The 14,480-nt window shown below is 35.3% G+C and overlaps 1 protein-coding gene across 10 annotated transcripts in view; it reads right to left on the minus strand.

Annotated features, from left to right (window-relative positions):
• Nucleotides 1-908: 908 nt before the first annotated feature.
• The window catches only part of LOC120776161 (proton channel OtopLc), a 70,320-nt gene continuing 56,748 nt past the window's right edge, over nt 909-14,480 (minus strand). For 7 of the 10 annotated variants that reach the window (XM_040106763.1, XM_040106759.1, XM_040106762.1 and 4 more), the window contains 5 exons: nt 9,519-9,630; nt 9,054-9,214; nt 4,936-6,413; nt 4,509-4,869; nt 909-2,244 (listed from right to left, as the gene is read on the minus strand). In XM_040106763.1, coding sequence (XP_039962697.1) covers nt 2,104-2,244; nt 4,509-4,869; nt 4,936-6,413; nt 9,054-9,214; nt 9,519-9,630 — 2,253 coding nt within the window. In that variant the 3' untranslated portion in view covers nt 909-2,103. The remainder of the gene's footprint in view (nt 2,245-4,508; nt 4,870-4,935; nt 6,414-9,053; nt 9,215-9,518; nt 9,631-14,480) is intronic. The other 3 variants (XM_040106766.1, XM_040106758.1, XM_040106767.1) reach the window with 1 other exon arrangement.

Raw genomic sequence — 14,480 nt, forward strand, 5'->3', positions numbered from 1 at the left:
CAATTTTTGTTTTTTTTAATAAATTTTATGAATATATTATATAAATTATTTATGTTATTAAAAAACAATTAATTATTACTTAATTAAGTAATCATTAATTATTTAATTAATAAAAAATTTCAATTTAAATAATTTATTCAGTAATTAAAATTAATTTATTTAAAAAAAATTTAATAAAAAATTATTTATTAAAAAAATATTTAAAAAATTAAGCAAATAAATAATATTTTATTAAAAATTAAATTAATATTTAATTAATCAAAATTAATTATTTTTAAAATCAAAAAATATTTAATTAATTATTAGAAAATTAAAAAAATTAAATAATTAAAAATAGTAGTTAAAAATATCTTATTTAATTAATTATTAATAAAATTAAAAATATATTATTTAATTTTTTGATGCTATATTTAATAATTGATTATTTGTTTAGTAGTTATATTTTAATTACTGAATTAATAAATTTTTAAAATAAATTATTTGTAATTAAAAATTAGTTACTAAATAAATAATCAATTATTAAAAAATAATATCAAAAAAGTAATTAATTAATAATTAATTACATTATAATATTTTTTATCAATTATTTAATTAATTTTGTTTTAATAATTAAATTAAATAATAAATTGAATAAATTTTTTTTTGCTAAATAATTAATTTTCAAATATTATTGAAAAAATTTATTAAATAATTATATTTTAACTACTTTTTAATTATTTAAGTAATAAATTTTTTGAAATAAATAAATATATTTTTAAAAATTAATTTTAATAATGAATTTAATTAATTTTCTTTTGTTAAATAATTAATTTTTAATAATTTTATTTTTAATTTAAGTTTTTATTAATTAAATTATTAATTTTGAATTAAAATTTTTCTTTTTTAATTAAAAAAATTTTTTTGTTCGTACAACTCAATAATGTAAAGTGCATAAAAAGCATAAAATTATATAACGTGTTTAATTTTCAGCTGCTTCTACCTTTCTTTTATATCAACACTCATTTTTTACATAAGAATTTAAATTATCAAATAATTTTTTAATTAAGTACTAAATAATTCACCGCGCAGCCGCAAATAATTGCTTTTCTGCTGTACGCTGCTTGCCGTGCGGCGCGCATTTTCTACGGCGTATTCTATAAATATGACTTAGCACTTAAAAAATATCGCATTGGCTGCCTAGCAGTAAAGGAAAATGTTGTTAAGAAAAAATTATTTATGTTTTTTTCTCAAGATGTACTCCCTACAAAACAACAAATTGCATTTAAAGTACTTTTATTTTTATTATTTGCTGTTGTTGTTGTTAATTTGTTGTCCTCCAGTTTATTATGCATATTAAATAAAATATTACATTGACTTAAAAATTAAATTTTATCATGAAAATCTACAAATTGTACTCGCTTAACTATAATTCATAATTAATAATTGTTATGTGTTTGTTTTTTTTTTCAAAAGTTTTTTTCTTTGTAATAATTAATAAGTAAAATCTTAACATTACACTTAAATATACAACTCTTTTGGTCTGCACGAAGTCAGACGACAATGCATAAATTGATTTGCCTTAATCGTTTAATTTGCGTTTATTTCATTTGCTGCTTTTCAATTACTTTTTCTTTTTACTCTGCTATTATTTCGCTCAGTGTATGAATTTATGTTCGTTTTGTGTTGCATGTATATGTGGCTTTGTGTGTATATGAGTGGTATGCGCGTAACCGTTCATTTTTTCAAAATGCTTAACTGCAGGTTAAACTTAAACGTTTTACGGTTACATTTTGCCGTTTCTCTTGTACGCTCTCTTTCTCCTTCCACACTTACATATTGCAAATATTTACTTTTTAATACATTTTCATTGTTTTATGCTGCTTTTACTGTTAATTCTGTTTATTACTTTCAATTTTTTCTTAATCTTCTCTTATGCTTGCTCCTTCGTTGCGCCCCAATTACTTCACTTTATTTCTCTTTTGGTTTATTTTATGGTTTTGCTTCGTGTTTTTTGGTACCTTTTTCGCAGTTTGGCAGTTTCGTTCACTGGGCACTACATACACCTCTCTTTTGATGTGCTCTAACATGTATTTAGCTTCTCTTTGGTGCTTCCTTGGCAACTGCTTACTCCAAACGTGCCTTGTACGTTGTCTTCCAGATCTCAGCCAGTGCTACGGCGCTATGGAAACGATGGAAAATGCAGAGTGGCAGTGTGACGCGTTGAATTATTGACCATGGCACAAAGCCGTAGAAGTCAAGTTGAACCTGTGTTTTTGGTGGAGCAGAAGAAATTTAAGGAAGAGATCAAATGAGAATGTGTTAAAATTTATTTATATTCAATTTTCATTTACTTTTAATGCACTAGTGTTCTACGTAACATCGAGAAAGTGCAAAAATGTACGCAATACATGAAGATATGAGAAGTGAAAATGCCTTAAATTAATTTCGTTTTCAAAATCAGAATTTTATGTACATATATATACAGACATAATGTTGAACCATAAATGATAACTTTACTACAAACAATATATACATAAGTTGCAAAAAAATCGGTAATATGTGTATGTATGTTTGAGTAATGTAGAAGGTTTTAAAAGAGAGACTTTATTTAGATGCAAGTATAACCCTGTGGAGTAAAATTTCTTTTCCTTTCAAATATGGTGAACTTAGTGCCTGATCAACTGTTTTTGAGAACTTCCTTCTTCATTGCTTCAATATGAAGAAAGCCTGCGCCTAAAGTCATTGTGCTTCGTAGTTCATGGTGGACTTGCTCTAACTGAACGATTGTACCAAAAGAGGTTCGGAAAAGTTTGAAGATCTAGAACTGGAAGCAGTACTCGGAGAGAAGCCAAACCAGAAAAGAATTTGCGGGAGTTACTCAAACAGACGTTCCAAGACTTTTAAAAGTAGCCAGATACATTCAAAAGCAAAGAAATAGGGCAAAATATGAATCGAAGCTCCTCGGTAGGAACAGATGAGCATACTGTATGAGTTTCTAAACGCGGGTGGAACAAATACTGGGGAACGCTACCGACAACAGCGCGTCAAATTGAAGCTTCAAAAGTTGCAAGAACGGTTAAAAACTATTTGTAAAACAGTTTTGCTTCAGCCGTCTTATATGCCAGACCGTACACCTTCTCTCTACCATTTGTTTGGCTCGTTAAGAATGTCTCCTTAGAAGATCAGAACAAGGTATGAAAAATCGGGTTAACTCATTCTGTTATTTAGGGATGGAGTCCTTGTACTTTAAAAAATATGGGGAATATTTTAGATTCAGCTGGGTAATACTTTGATATACTATTTTACACATTCTTCTTGAATACACATTCAAAAAACGTTTTTCAGACCCAATATATATATATTTTTTGGCACTAACACGATCGCTAAGGTACTAGTACAAAGTATTACGCTTGTAGAAATCTTTATCAGAAATATAGATTCACTAAAAGAAAAAGAAATCACCGCCATTAACAGGACCAGAAGTATCTAAAACTTGAACGAAAGGATATAATTTATCTCGAAGCTTTTATAGGAATAGTGTCGCTATTCCATGAACAAATGATCTCGAAGACATAAAAAAGTTTGAGTGATTATTTTCTATCATACGCATGAGTATGAGACCTTCGGATGTAAATCCAAGTCATAAGTTGTGATACTTATCTTTAAATTCTGGAATTCTTCGAATTCTTCGAAGTATTTCTGGTCTAGTCTCGAGATAAATTACTGGAGTATTGTATGGATATTAATATGTAATATAATAGATTTTCGAACACAGTTTTTACGCATCGCTCATAATAGCTTAGATTCAGGTTGGAAAATTTGCAATGGTCTCCTACGTGGTATTGAGATGTGTTCAAAAAGGAGTATTCACCAATTTTATTAAACTAATGATTGCCGCCGAAAAATCAAGGCGAAAAACCACTAAAAATTACGTTTTGATAACTTTTGGAAAGAAGGATAGACTCTACTGAAGGGCTTTAAACAGATGCTGTTAAAAAAACTTGTGAGAACCTCCGGAACAAGTTTTAATTTAACAAACGGAAAAATTTAATTTATTTGTATAATTATCAGGTCAAACTAAACACAAATAACGAATTATTTATTTAGGACATTTTTGAGACAGGCTAAGTTCTATATACATTCTAATTCAAAACTTAAGTGTATGTTAACTGGAAGGCACCTGGGAAGCCTGATGTATATAGGAAACAATGTGAAAACACTCGACTGAGTTGAGGAAAACTAACTTCGGAAAAGGGTGGAAGACGAAACAAAAAATTAAAATTTTGATGATTTCAAAATCTTGTTTCAATATTGAATAATACTACACTACAGATAATAACAAGCAAGTCATGCAAAAACTTCAAAAACACATACTCTTCAAAAACCATAAAGCACAAAAGTCATCATCAAAATGTATGTCCTTCAATGCTTCGCGGTTACACAAAATACTTATGCGTTTTGTTTTTGAATTTCGTAAAAAAGACTTTATTTTTTGCGGTAAAACATATCTTCATATATCGCTCACGTACATAGCTACTTACAGGATTGGCAAATACTTTTTGAGCTTCAAATGTGTAAATAGCAAACATAGCCACATTGCAGATCAGCAGGAATGTGACGATTTGACGGCCCGGTTTGCTTCGATCATGCTCGGGCAAGTGGACGCGACGACGCGAAACATCAGCAATGAAGAGTAATTGCAAGATCACCTGGAATACCGCGACGGCGCTTGTGGTCATGACTAGAAGATTCGGTTCGCTTTCGAGCGCCTTCAAACTGCCGGCGATGACGCCAAATATCGAATAGGTGAAGAGGCCGAAAGCGGAAATGCGTAGCAGAATGTCATTGAGATTGGATTGCTCTTCGCAGCGGAATTTCAGATTTTTAACTCTACGAGAGGACGAAAGAAACTTGTTAAAAATGTTGTTGTAAGAAGTTGAATAATTTCTAGATTACCTAATAAAACCGATGATTATGGCGAGCACAGCGAAGGCCATGAGTATGCAATGACTTGCGTCGGCAAGGTAAATTGCTAGCAGCGAGAACTGCTGATGACGCACCAAGACGAAGAAGAGTATCAGGCAAATCAAAGCACCTACCAACAACAACAGACCAAAGAATAACCCTTTTGACGAACCCACACAATCGACACGTCCCGAACGTGCCTGATGAGCCATAGCGACAGCGCGACGTGACAACATCACTTCCAAACGATGCTCCAAATCCTCATCGTTCATGCGGCCCGGATAGCGGCCAATATGCTTCCACATTACATACAAAACAACCGCACCGATTAGTGAGTATTCGATAATGAAGGGATACAGGAAGGGTGCTGAGTCGTAGACAATAGTACCCATAATATCGACACGTCCGCAAGCGGTCGAATTCAATGTGCCAATGTTCGAGGAGAGTGCGGCGGGATAGATATTATCGAGACTCTCCAAACTGTCGAAGCTCACAATGCCAGTCGATTCAGGGTGCGAGATTTCCGAATAGGTTTGGAAGTTATTCATGCCAGGACCAAGTAAGTTAGTCATAACATTCAATGCATTCTCGGTGGTGGTAGAGGGTGTGCTTGCGGTAACCGTGGTGCTAGGCGTGGACGAAACTAAATTACTAAAGAACGAAGCAATGCCCGTACCAAAACTGGTGGACACTGATTCGGCGGTGGTTGAAGCTAAGTCGGCTGCCGGGCCATGTGTAGAAGACGTCAGATAATCGGTGGCGACACTTGGGGCAGCAGTCGTAAATGCCGAGTGTTCAAAGTGATGTCGGAAGGGTGTCTCAGTGGTCGTAGTTGTTGTTGTCGTGGTGGTAATAGGGCTGCTCGCCAGCATTGTGGTGGTCGACGGTGTGGTAGGCGTTGTGCCCAACGTGGTGGTCGTGGCAGCTGTTGTGCTCGTGATAAACTTCTTCAACTTGCGTGCCATAGTAGTGCTTTGCCACTGATACGATGGTGTGGTGAAATAGGGACGTTGGGTAGTAGTGGTAGTGGTGGTGGTGGTGATGGTTGAGGTCAATGGTTTGGTGGTGGATGTGAGCAGCGTGGTGAGCGCTGCATTGGCATTAGCGCCCGCAGCAGCGCCCATGCCCAACGACTTGGAGATGCCATCAACAGTTTTGCGCACCAATTTCGAGAGTACATTGTCGGTTTTGTAGGCATTGGCGGGCAGTAAATCCTCGCCGTCCAGCACCTCAAATTCCTCATTCGGACCGGCGTGGGTGCGCAGAACTGTACCAGCATGACGTAGTGCATGTTGACGTATGGACTTGGCAATGGACGAGGCTTCGGGATCGGGTTCACGACGTTGATGATAAAGTGTGATTTCGAGTAGTGATTCCTTGACCAACGTACGTATCCAAACGCAAATATTTGTGGCCACAACATGCATGAGGCCAAAGCGTGCAATCACCTTGAAACGATGGATATTGAGCTGAAATTGTAAAGGAGTAAATTACACGAAATTCTTGACAATAAGTGTGTTTTGATATTCCTTCTAAAAATAACTGTTTAAAAAGCCATTGGGTTTAAGATGTTAGTGTACATTAATGATAAATGACATGAAGCATTGAAATATGGAAGTACTGTACCTGATATGGCGGCCTAGTCTGCATATGAAAGGATTTTGTTAAAAAAAATGGAATTAAAAAATTTTGGGTGAATTTGGAAAATATTTTATTGCATGCAATGAATTTGTCGAATGTCGAATCATGCTTAACTCGGTACTGTATTTAAATAAAAATATTTGTTAGATATTACCAAAAAGTTATACCCAAATGGCTTCTTAAACTTATATTCTAAATATTGATACTTTGTTAATCCGTGTGTTGCGCTGTTAGTCTATGCGACCGTATAGTTAGTATAGCAAATAAAATTAACACTTCACTTCTAATAGCTTATAGTGTCAGATAAAATATCTCCATATATGTCAATATAAGCTTAGATTTCTTGAAGCGAACTTCGGTAGATCCTATTCTAAATGACTTATTCAATCAAATTTCTGGCTAAGTATACTTGAAGATCACTAGGCGTGGATATTTTTTCGAATCGTGAAATCGATAAAAACAAATCATAGATTGGATTTTTTTAGGTTTCTTTGAAGTTTTATGTCCATATGCCAATTAGCGAATGTTTGGCAGTTGCTTGTTTACGACACGACAAGTTTCCAATGAAATGACGGTCGAAGGATGGTGCCAAATGTAGAAGTGCACACAAGTGAGGAAAGTTCTCTGAATTCCATTAACTTCGGAGTGGACTGAAACGATTCATATGGCTCAAGCAGCTTACGACTTCCAGTCTTAGATCAAGTGGTATCTTCTGGGTAGCCAAAAAACACCTGTTTGAAGGCGAGCTAAAGTGAGAAGGCAAAACCCATTTCCCAAAGTAGTGTGCTGGGTTTAGGACCCGCCACGGAATAAACGTTCTCAATGTAAAGAAGAAAACATAATCGGATGTGAAAAAACCCTTTTGATCCAAACTCAATAAGTCACTCATTATTCCCGTCCCGCTGATGATCCTACAATCATCCAGAATACTGGTGTCGAGACATGGTTATACGAATATGATGTAGAAACTGCATGGCGCCCCTAAAAATGAGCCGATACTGAAAAAACAAACAAAATTCGCTAAAGGCACACAAGGCCATCACAGCCGCGACTTATAACAAGTGTGTGGAACATTGGCAAATATAGTGGCCTCTTTGTTGCTTTAGATATCCTTGCCGATAGAAGGTGCTTTTGGCCTGCGGTCATACTTAGGCATATCTTATTTATTTTAGGACCTTTAGCGCAAAATAATACTTATTGAGGACCGAGACTGCTTCATTAATAGTCTTTGAATAGTGGTCTAGGTCGTTGATTATTCTGGAAGACAGATCTAATAGTGTGCAGTCGATTAGTTGGTAAATCCTGGGGCTGCAAGGCAATGATTATCAGGTGGTTGTACACCATGATCGTGCGATCGATAATCACGTATGGTGGGTGGCTTAGGTCCTAGTAGCATCGCAGACTTCGGTAGAGCTCCAAGTATCGAAGCTGTAACGACTTGCATACATACGTATGCATGACGGGTGCTATGCGCAAATGCCCGACGGCAGCACTTGAAGTCATGCTTGAGCTCACACCACTTCACCTAATTATCGGTCAGGAAGCCAAATACACAATCCTTCAAATGACAGCAGAAGGGTTTGGCAAAGGTAAGGTAATCTCATCCCAGCGGATGAAGAACTTTAGTGGTGTAATATTATTGGCTCTTCTCCCAAGTGACTGCATTGCCAAACGGGCAAACTTCACCAAGAAGTTCAAGGTTTCCCTTAGCAGTAAGGATCGCGATGGAGGAGCAGGCATAGAGAGATATTGGCAACAACTCCAAGTCATGCGCCATGCTAATGAGGGGTTACAACCACAGCATGTTTAAATACGTAATCAACTTTCACAGTAAGAAACTCAGGCTACTTGTCGCATTCTACACTAGCTACTGTAAGCTCAAGAAGCACTTATATAACATGAGCCTAGCTACTTGTGCAAATTGCCGATTCTGCGGCAGAAAGCTTGAAACTCCAGAACACTTGCCAATTGACTACATAGCAGTCTGCAAATGCAGGTTAAGACTCTTAGATACATGTTTCCAAGAAGGTATCACATCACCTCACTTGAACCTAACAGTATATTGGAATTTATCAATATGCTAGGGCTAGCTGTGGTCGTTATGACTTTAGACCGCGATTTAATTCTCATCTAGTTATCTTATCTTATCTTAGTCATAATTATCCTGTTTCTATAGCCTTGCTGAGCCTAAACCAATGTTTTCAAAATTATATTTTCTTTTCAATAATCAAAAATAATGCAATTCTATAGAGAATATGGTAACGTTGCTCCATTACCTTTCCTTACATATCCTTAAGAATCAGATTTCAGTATAATACCAAGTCTTCAAATCGTTAGTGTATGTGTTTTGTGTTTTTTTTTTGTTTGTTTTTGCAAGAGTGGGGTATATGTCTAAAACTCCTTTCTATAACAACCTTAGCTTCAAGCATTTAACAATTGTCGTATCATAATATTACTATTTTACTCACTCTGGCATTCATGAATATGAAGTACATCTGCATAAAGGTGAATATCATCTGCAACAATGGATTTACGCCAATCAAAATGTGATGACACGGTGAATCGAAAGGAATCTCGAAGAAAGAGCCAAACTCCAGTCCAATGTAGATCATGCCGCCCAAACCAAAGGCTAATATAAAAAAGAGGGAAAAATACAAAATATTAAGTTATTAAACTCGATTTTTGCGGCATTTATTTTTAATAAATTACAAATACTCATTGACTTTATTGGTTCAGAAATTCTAAATTTAATTTTTTAAACTTAAACTTAGTTTTAACGTTTATTTTATATATATACATATATATAATTTTATATGCTCATTTTTGTTATAAAATCAAGTATTTCATCACTTTAATTATAACTAATTTTTTCTTTACAACTTTATTTTCTAGTTTTCTATCTCCGTATAAACCGTTATACCACTTCCACTTACCAATCGCGCCCACACGCAAGAAAAAGCTGCCGTGTGTGGGATCACTGTGGGTTGTCTTGCGTTTGCGTACATTCTTCGTGGTGACAGCGACCTCGGCTTCAGCTTGTGAATCCTGTGAGTAATCAATTATTGAATTTGTTATTTTTCTTTTAGTCTAAATAGGTGCACATAAATTCAGAATACAATTATAGTCCAAATAGTTACAAATATTAGTATGCCGAATTTAGTCGGTTAGATGGTCGGAATTGTTAATAATATCTACAAATAAACATACTTCTGATGCAATGATGGGTGAAAGGATTTACTAGCAGTGCGCTGGATAGTGTGTTATGTGGTTAATTTAGTGTTATCAAGTGTTGAGTGTTAGGTTTTCATAGTTAATACCAATTCATTCCAACATCCAATTACATACAACACTTTATACATAATGAAAGTTATAGCGGTTCATACATAAGCAATAAAACAAAGACCTGACTTTTCTAATATTTTTTGAACGAACACATTGAACTGATTTCAGTTTTTAACAAAAATGATGATTATGGCGGATGATTAAGAATTGATTTCACGACTTTTTGCTAATATTGAAAACTCAAACCCATGGTTGATATAAAAATGTATTTATTGTTGATTTTTTTCGAATCACCTTTTGATATGATCAGATATGTTCATTCGTGTAACTTTTTTCGCTAACTTTTCGAAGTTCAAACAAGCAAGTGGGCACGCTTTAATATTTAAAATATCTTTAACCGACTTCAAATATTCCTGCCATGTTGTGAGGCTACTGAATGCAGCTCTCTGTTATGTATAACTATCTTAGTAATGTTAGATGTCAAATCTGATGTAGGGAAAACAGGGTAGTAAAAATGAGAACTTGAATTTTCGATGGACCATTTTAATAATAACTCTTTCTTCAATTTGGATCAATTTCGTAAGATCATATTTCATACACTTTTCATTAAAATAAATTTTCCTGAATATTCACGCTTACTTCTGTGACCGATATTGCGTTGAATAGTAGCAGAAAAACAAAACAGGGAGGCCTTTGTTTCCTGAGGGGATAAATAATTATTTTCCCAAGAAATACTGGACTGTTCAAAATATACCAACAAAAATGGTAACGTTGTGCGAAAGAAGAAAAAAAATTTATATAAACTACTTTGGATTTCAATTAAATTAATTATCAGACAAAGAGTTGTCGGTATCATTCCGAAGAAACATTCACTGAAGAACATATATACCATGAAAATTGTCGACACATAACTTTTTCCTAAAACCAAAAAGAGAACTGGGTTCGCTCGTTAGTAGAGCAAGTAATTCGCTTTTTATGACGCTTCAATATATAAATTTGTGGATTGAAGATCAGAGTTCAGAATAACCAAACACAACAATGTCGAAATGAAGAGATGGAGAGGTAGCTGCCATAAAGTAGCAGTAGATATCTTGCTTCGAAGTGCAGCTTCCTTTAGAGAGGTGCGCTGACTGACAGTGCGTTCAAGACTTGTGAATGAGTGTTTGACCTCTTTATCAATAGCATCAAGCTGCTTTGTTATCTGAACTGTTTGGGTGTCACGTGACAGCAGAATCGCAGGAAACTTCCAAAGCTGATGAACTTGCTAGAGAGGTTAACCTTACCCTAATTTCAACAGATTGACAAGGAGTCTATATTCTGCTTACGTCGTGAGCTTTAACAATAAATTCATGGACATCTTGTGGATTTGACAAACTCTGGTCAACAACCAAAACTTACAACTGCGATATCCTGGTTCAAAGCGGAACCAAGAGGCACTCAGAACTATTTGTTCTTAGAAAGGTTTATCTCGACCTACCCTGCCCAGTAAGCACAAGTGATGCGAGACTAAATATCATGTCGGGTTCAAACTGGTAAAACTGTATGGAAGAACTCGAGTTGGAATTATCTATACACTTTCTTCTCCACTGTGCAGCTTTTGCTAAACTGAAGTTAAAACACCTCGGTAGAAAAGGTTTCGGCGAACATGGTTTAGTTACTGGGGTTAATATTAGCCGCCTTAACAAAATTTTGGCAAGCGCATGGGCTTCTTCGACCCGTAATGTTCTGTTGATTCTGATGACTTGTGTGCGAAAATCAGACCAACAATATATACTAATCTAATCTCAGCTAAGCTCTGAGCTTGGACCATGTGGCAGTCAAATCCGATCTTTGACGGTACAGCAAATCTCAATTCGAATGAAACGATTCAAAGAATTGTTTTTTTTATTGTTGCGGTTATATGGTTCGTGGCTGTCAGTTCTTGGCCGGATTAAAATACGAGTCCATTCCGGTTACTTAGACCCTATTGTCGTGGAAACCGGATTTTAAAAGGTCGGAAATATGAGTTGGATATTACGGTATTTAACTCAAAGCTTTAAGACCGATGAAGAGTTATTTAAGTTCGAAGTAATTAAAGGAGAACTCCAAAAGGAAATCTTTAAGTTCAAGTTCAGCAACTTTTAATTGGGCAAGAAATCTTGGCAACTACTTAGTCTCAGACTACACGGAATAATCTATAAAAGCAGTATACGAATTAATATAAAAGATAATGTGCTTATTTTTGAGGAAAACGGTATAGGAATTTTGGTGCGACGGGGCACGAGTGAGGAATCCGCATTACTTTTCACTGAATATGCTTTCTTCCTCCTACTTATGACCTAGTGAGGGTTTCGTGTGTATGCAATCAGTTCCCAAGCTAAAGAAACTAATATTTTTCTTACAAGAAGTCCAAATATAGTTATTTAAGTAAAATTAACGACAAATATTATTCCCACTTTTCAACGATAACTCACTCCTACATGAAGTGACGAAACAAAAACGCCACAGCACAATCACTTTTCCTCCCAAACCCTCACTTATTTTTCATTAATTTTCATTAACACAATCTGTTGCAATTTGTCTTGGCGAGTTTGCACTTGTTTGTCGCAACAGACACAGCACATCACCGATGTGATAACCCATAAGCATTACGGCAATTCGATGCTGCCTGGTAATTAATACTAAATGCAGTGTGGCCCATAAATGGGCACAACAATGAGACCTTCATAGACAACGCGTTGGAGCCAACGTCATTAGAGTTGGCTGGCAAATGGACGGACGGATGTCGAGATATACAAATATGGCAAATGACGAAGTGAGGCAAATCAAAGTTGTGCAAACTTACGCAAACTCTGTGGTGTGTTGGTGTAAGCGAATCGAACAAGCATATATTTGTACTGGTATGAAGAGAGGGAGACATACTTTTGTCCCGAACTGTAACTGAGTCTGACAGTGAGTCTGACAACGACTGTGTTTGACTAGCTAACTAACTGAGTGAATGCCTCACTTAACTGTCGCACTGCCTGCTTGGCTGGCTGCTTCCAAGCGCGCTGTAGTTGGCAACGCCGCAAGCAGCGCCCGCTACCCTACAAACAATAGCTCGTCACTTACAGCAAACAGTCTCAACTTTGGCCATTTTGCAATAAATGTGATAAATTTCAAAATTTGCGCGGTTTTTCTTGGCAACTTGGCCGCAAGCATAAGTAGACACACAAGCACTTCGCCGCAAAATGTGATTGTGACAGCAGACTCGGAGCTTATTTTTGCCTTGTTATGCTAAGAAACTATATAATTATTGCATTTACATATACATACATATGTGGAGTCGCAATCATGCTTGAAAGGGGTAGTAATGTATCTCTGTATGGAGAAGAACTTACTTACTTACTTCCAATGCGGAAGAGCAAAACTTATGATAGAGTAAGTTTCTTCTGAGTACTTTATTATTTGACATCTGATTTTATGATATTCCAAAAGTTTATCGATATGAAAATGATGTACCAAAACTTTCTAATGACATAACACTTAAAACTGACTCAAGTAAGGAATTTATTTGTTTAAGGTGGAATTGAGTAAGCAGTTTAATCAGGAAAATATTGAATAAAAGTTATGTGTTACATTATTTACTCTTTTGAATCCAAAATAAATCCATAACTTACTATTTTGTTTGCAAGTGATTTCGAAATGAGTTTTTGAAAGCTAGACTACTCGAAAGTTTCAAATTTTCAAACTTTATAAGCAGTCAGTTTACTCTTAGTAATCATAAAATCAAATTTGGCACTTTAAAAGAGTTAACCGAAAAGAGTTTTTTTTCTAGTATCAAATCTCGAGTATAGAATCTTGGAAACCACTTTTTGTGAAGCTTCATAATGCATTTACATTTTCCTGAAACACACGTCCTAAAAAAGACATATGCGAAAATAAAATAGTCTATGTTACTAGTTTCGATAGAAAGCTTGTAAAAGGAAGCACTTTGAACTGACTTCGCAACTAGGGAAACACATTTTTTCTGCCAAATATTTATGCCAGATCTACTGACAAGTTCATATCGTTTAAAGAAGAACACATTACTGGCTAAATATATCAATTTAATTATTAACCATGGTAGACATCGAGTGCTAACGCCGAGTGTAGCAATCTTCGTACTTTTCAATATCATTTTTGAAATATTTAGTATTTTGCTTCAAATTTGGCCTCAATCTCTTTTTCATTGTTATAAATTAGTTTTCACTATCCGTAACGCCAATACTTAGCTCTCACTGCATTTGGTTAGGTTAATATGGTAGGTAAACAAACCACGCATAGATCAGTTTTGGTCCTTTGCTATATCAGATGAAGTTTAGTTTAGTTTATAGGTCTAAGAGGAGGAGTTATCCTTTCGGATGCCTGCGCTTGACACGAATTTTACGGTGTATCATACCGTAGGAACCCCAGATTCATAAAGCGTAGTCTTGCGAATGCGAAACAAGTGTAAATGCTCCATTCTTTCCCTGGTGCCCACTTCTAGACATTTCCTGCAGTCTTCTCGATCTGTCACACCCTGTGAGCGTGTTTCGCCACCAAACTGGTCATTGTTAGTATTCCCACTGCGTTAGGTTATGGAAGCAAGAAATAGCTACACTCTTAATGTGATC

The sequence above is a fragment of the Bactrocera tryoni genome, chromosome 4 (assembly GCF_016617805.1).
Source record: "Bactrocera tryoni isolate S06 chromosome 4, CSIRO_BtryS06_freeze2, whole genome shotgun sequence".
Taxonomy (NCBI): Eukaryota; Metazoa; Arthropoda; class Insecta; order Diptera; family Tephritidae; genus Bactrocera; species Bactrocera tryoni.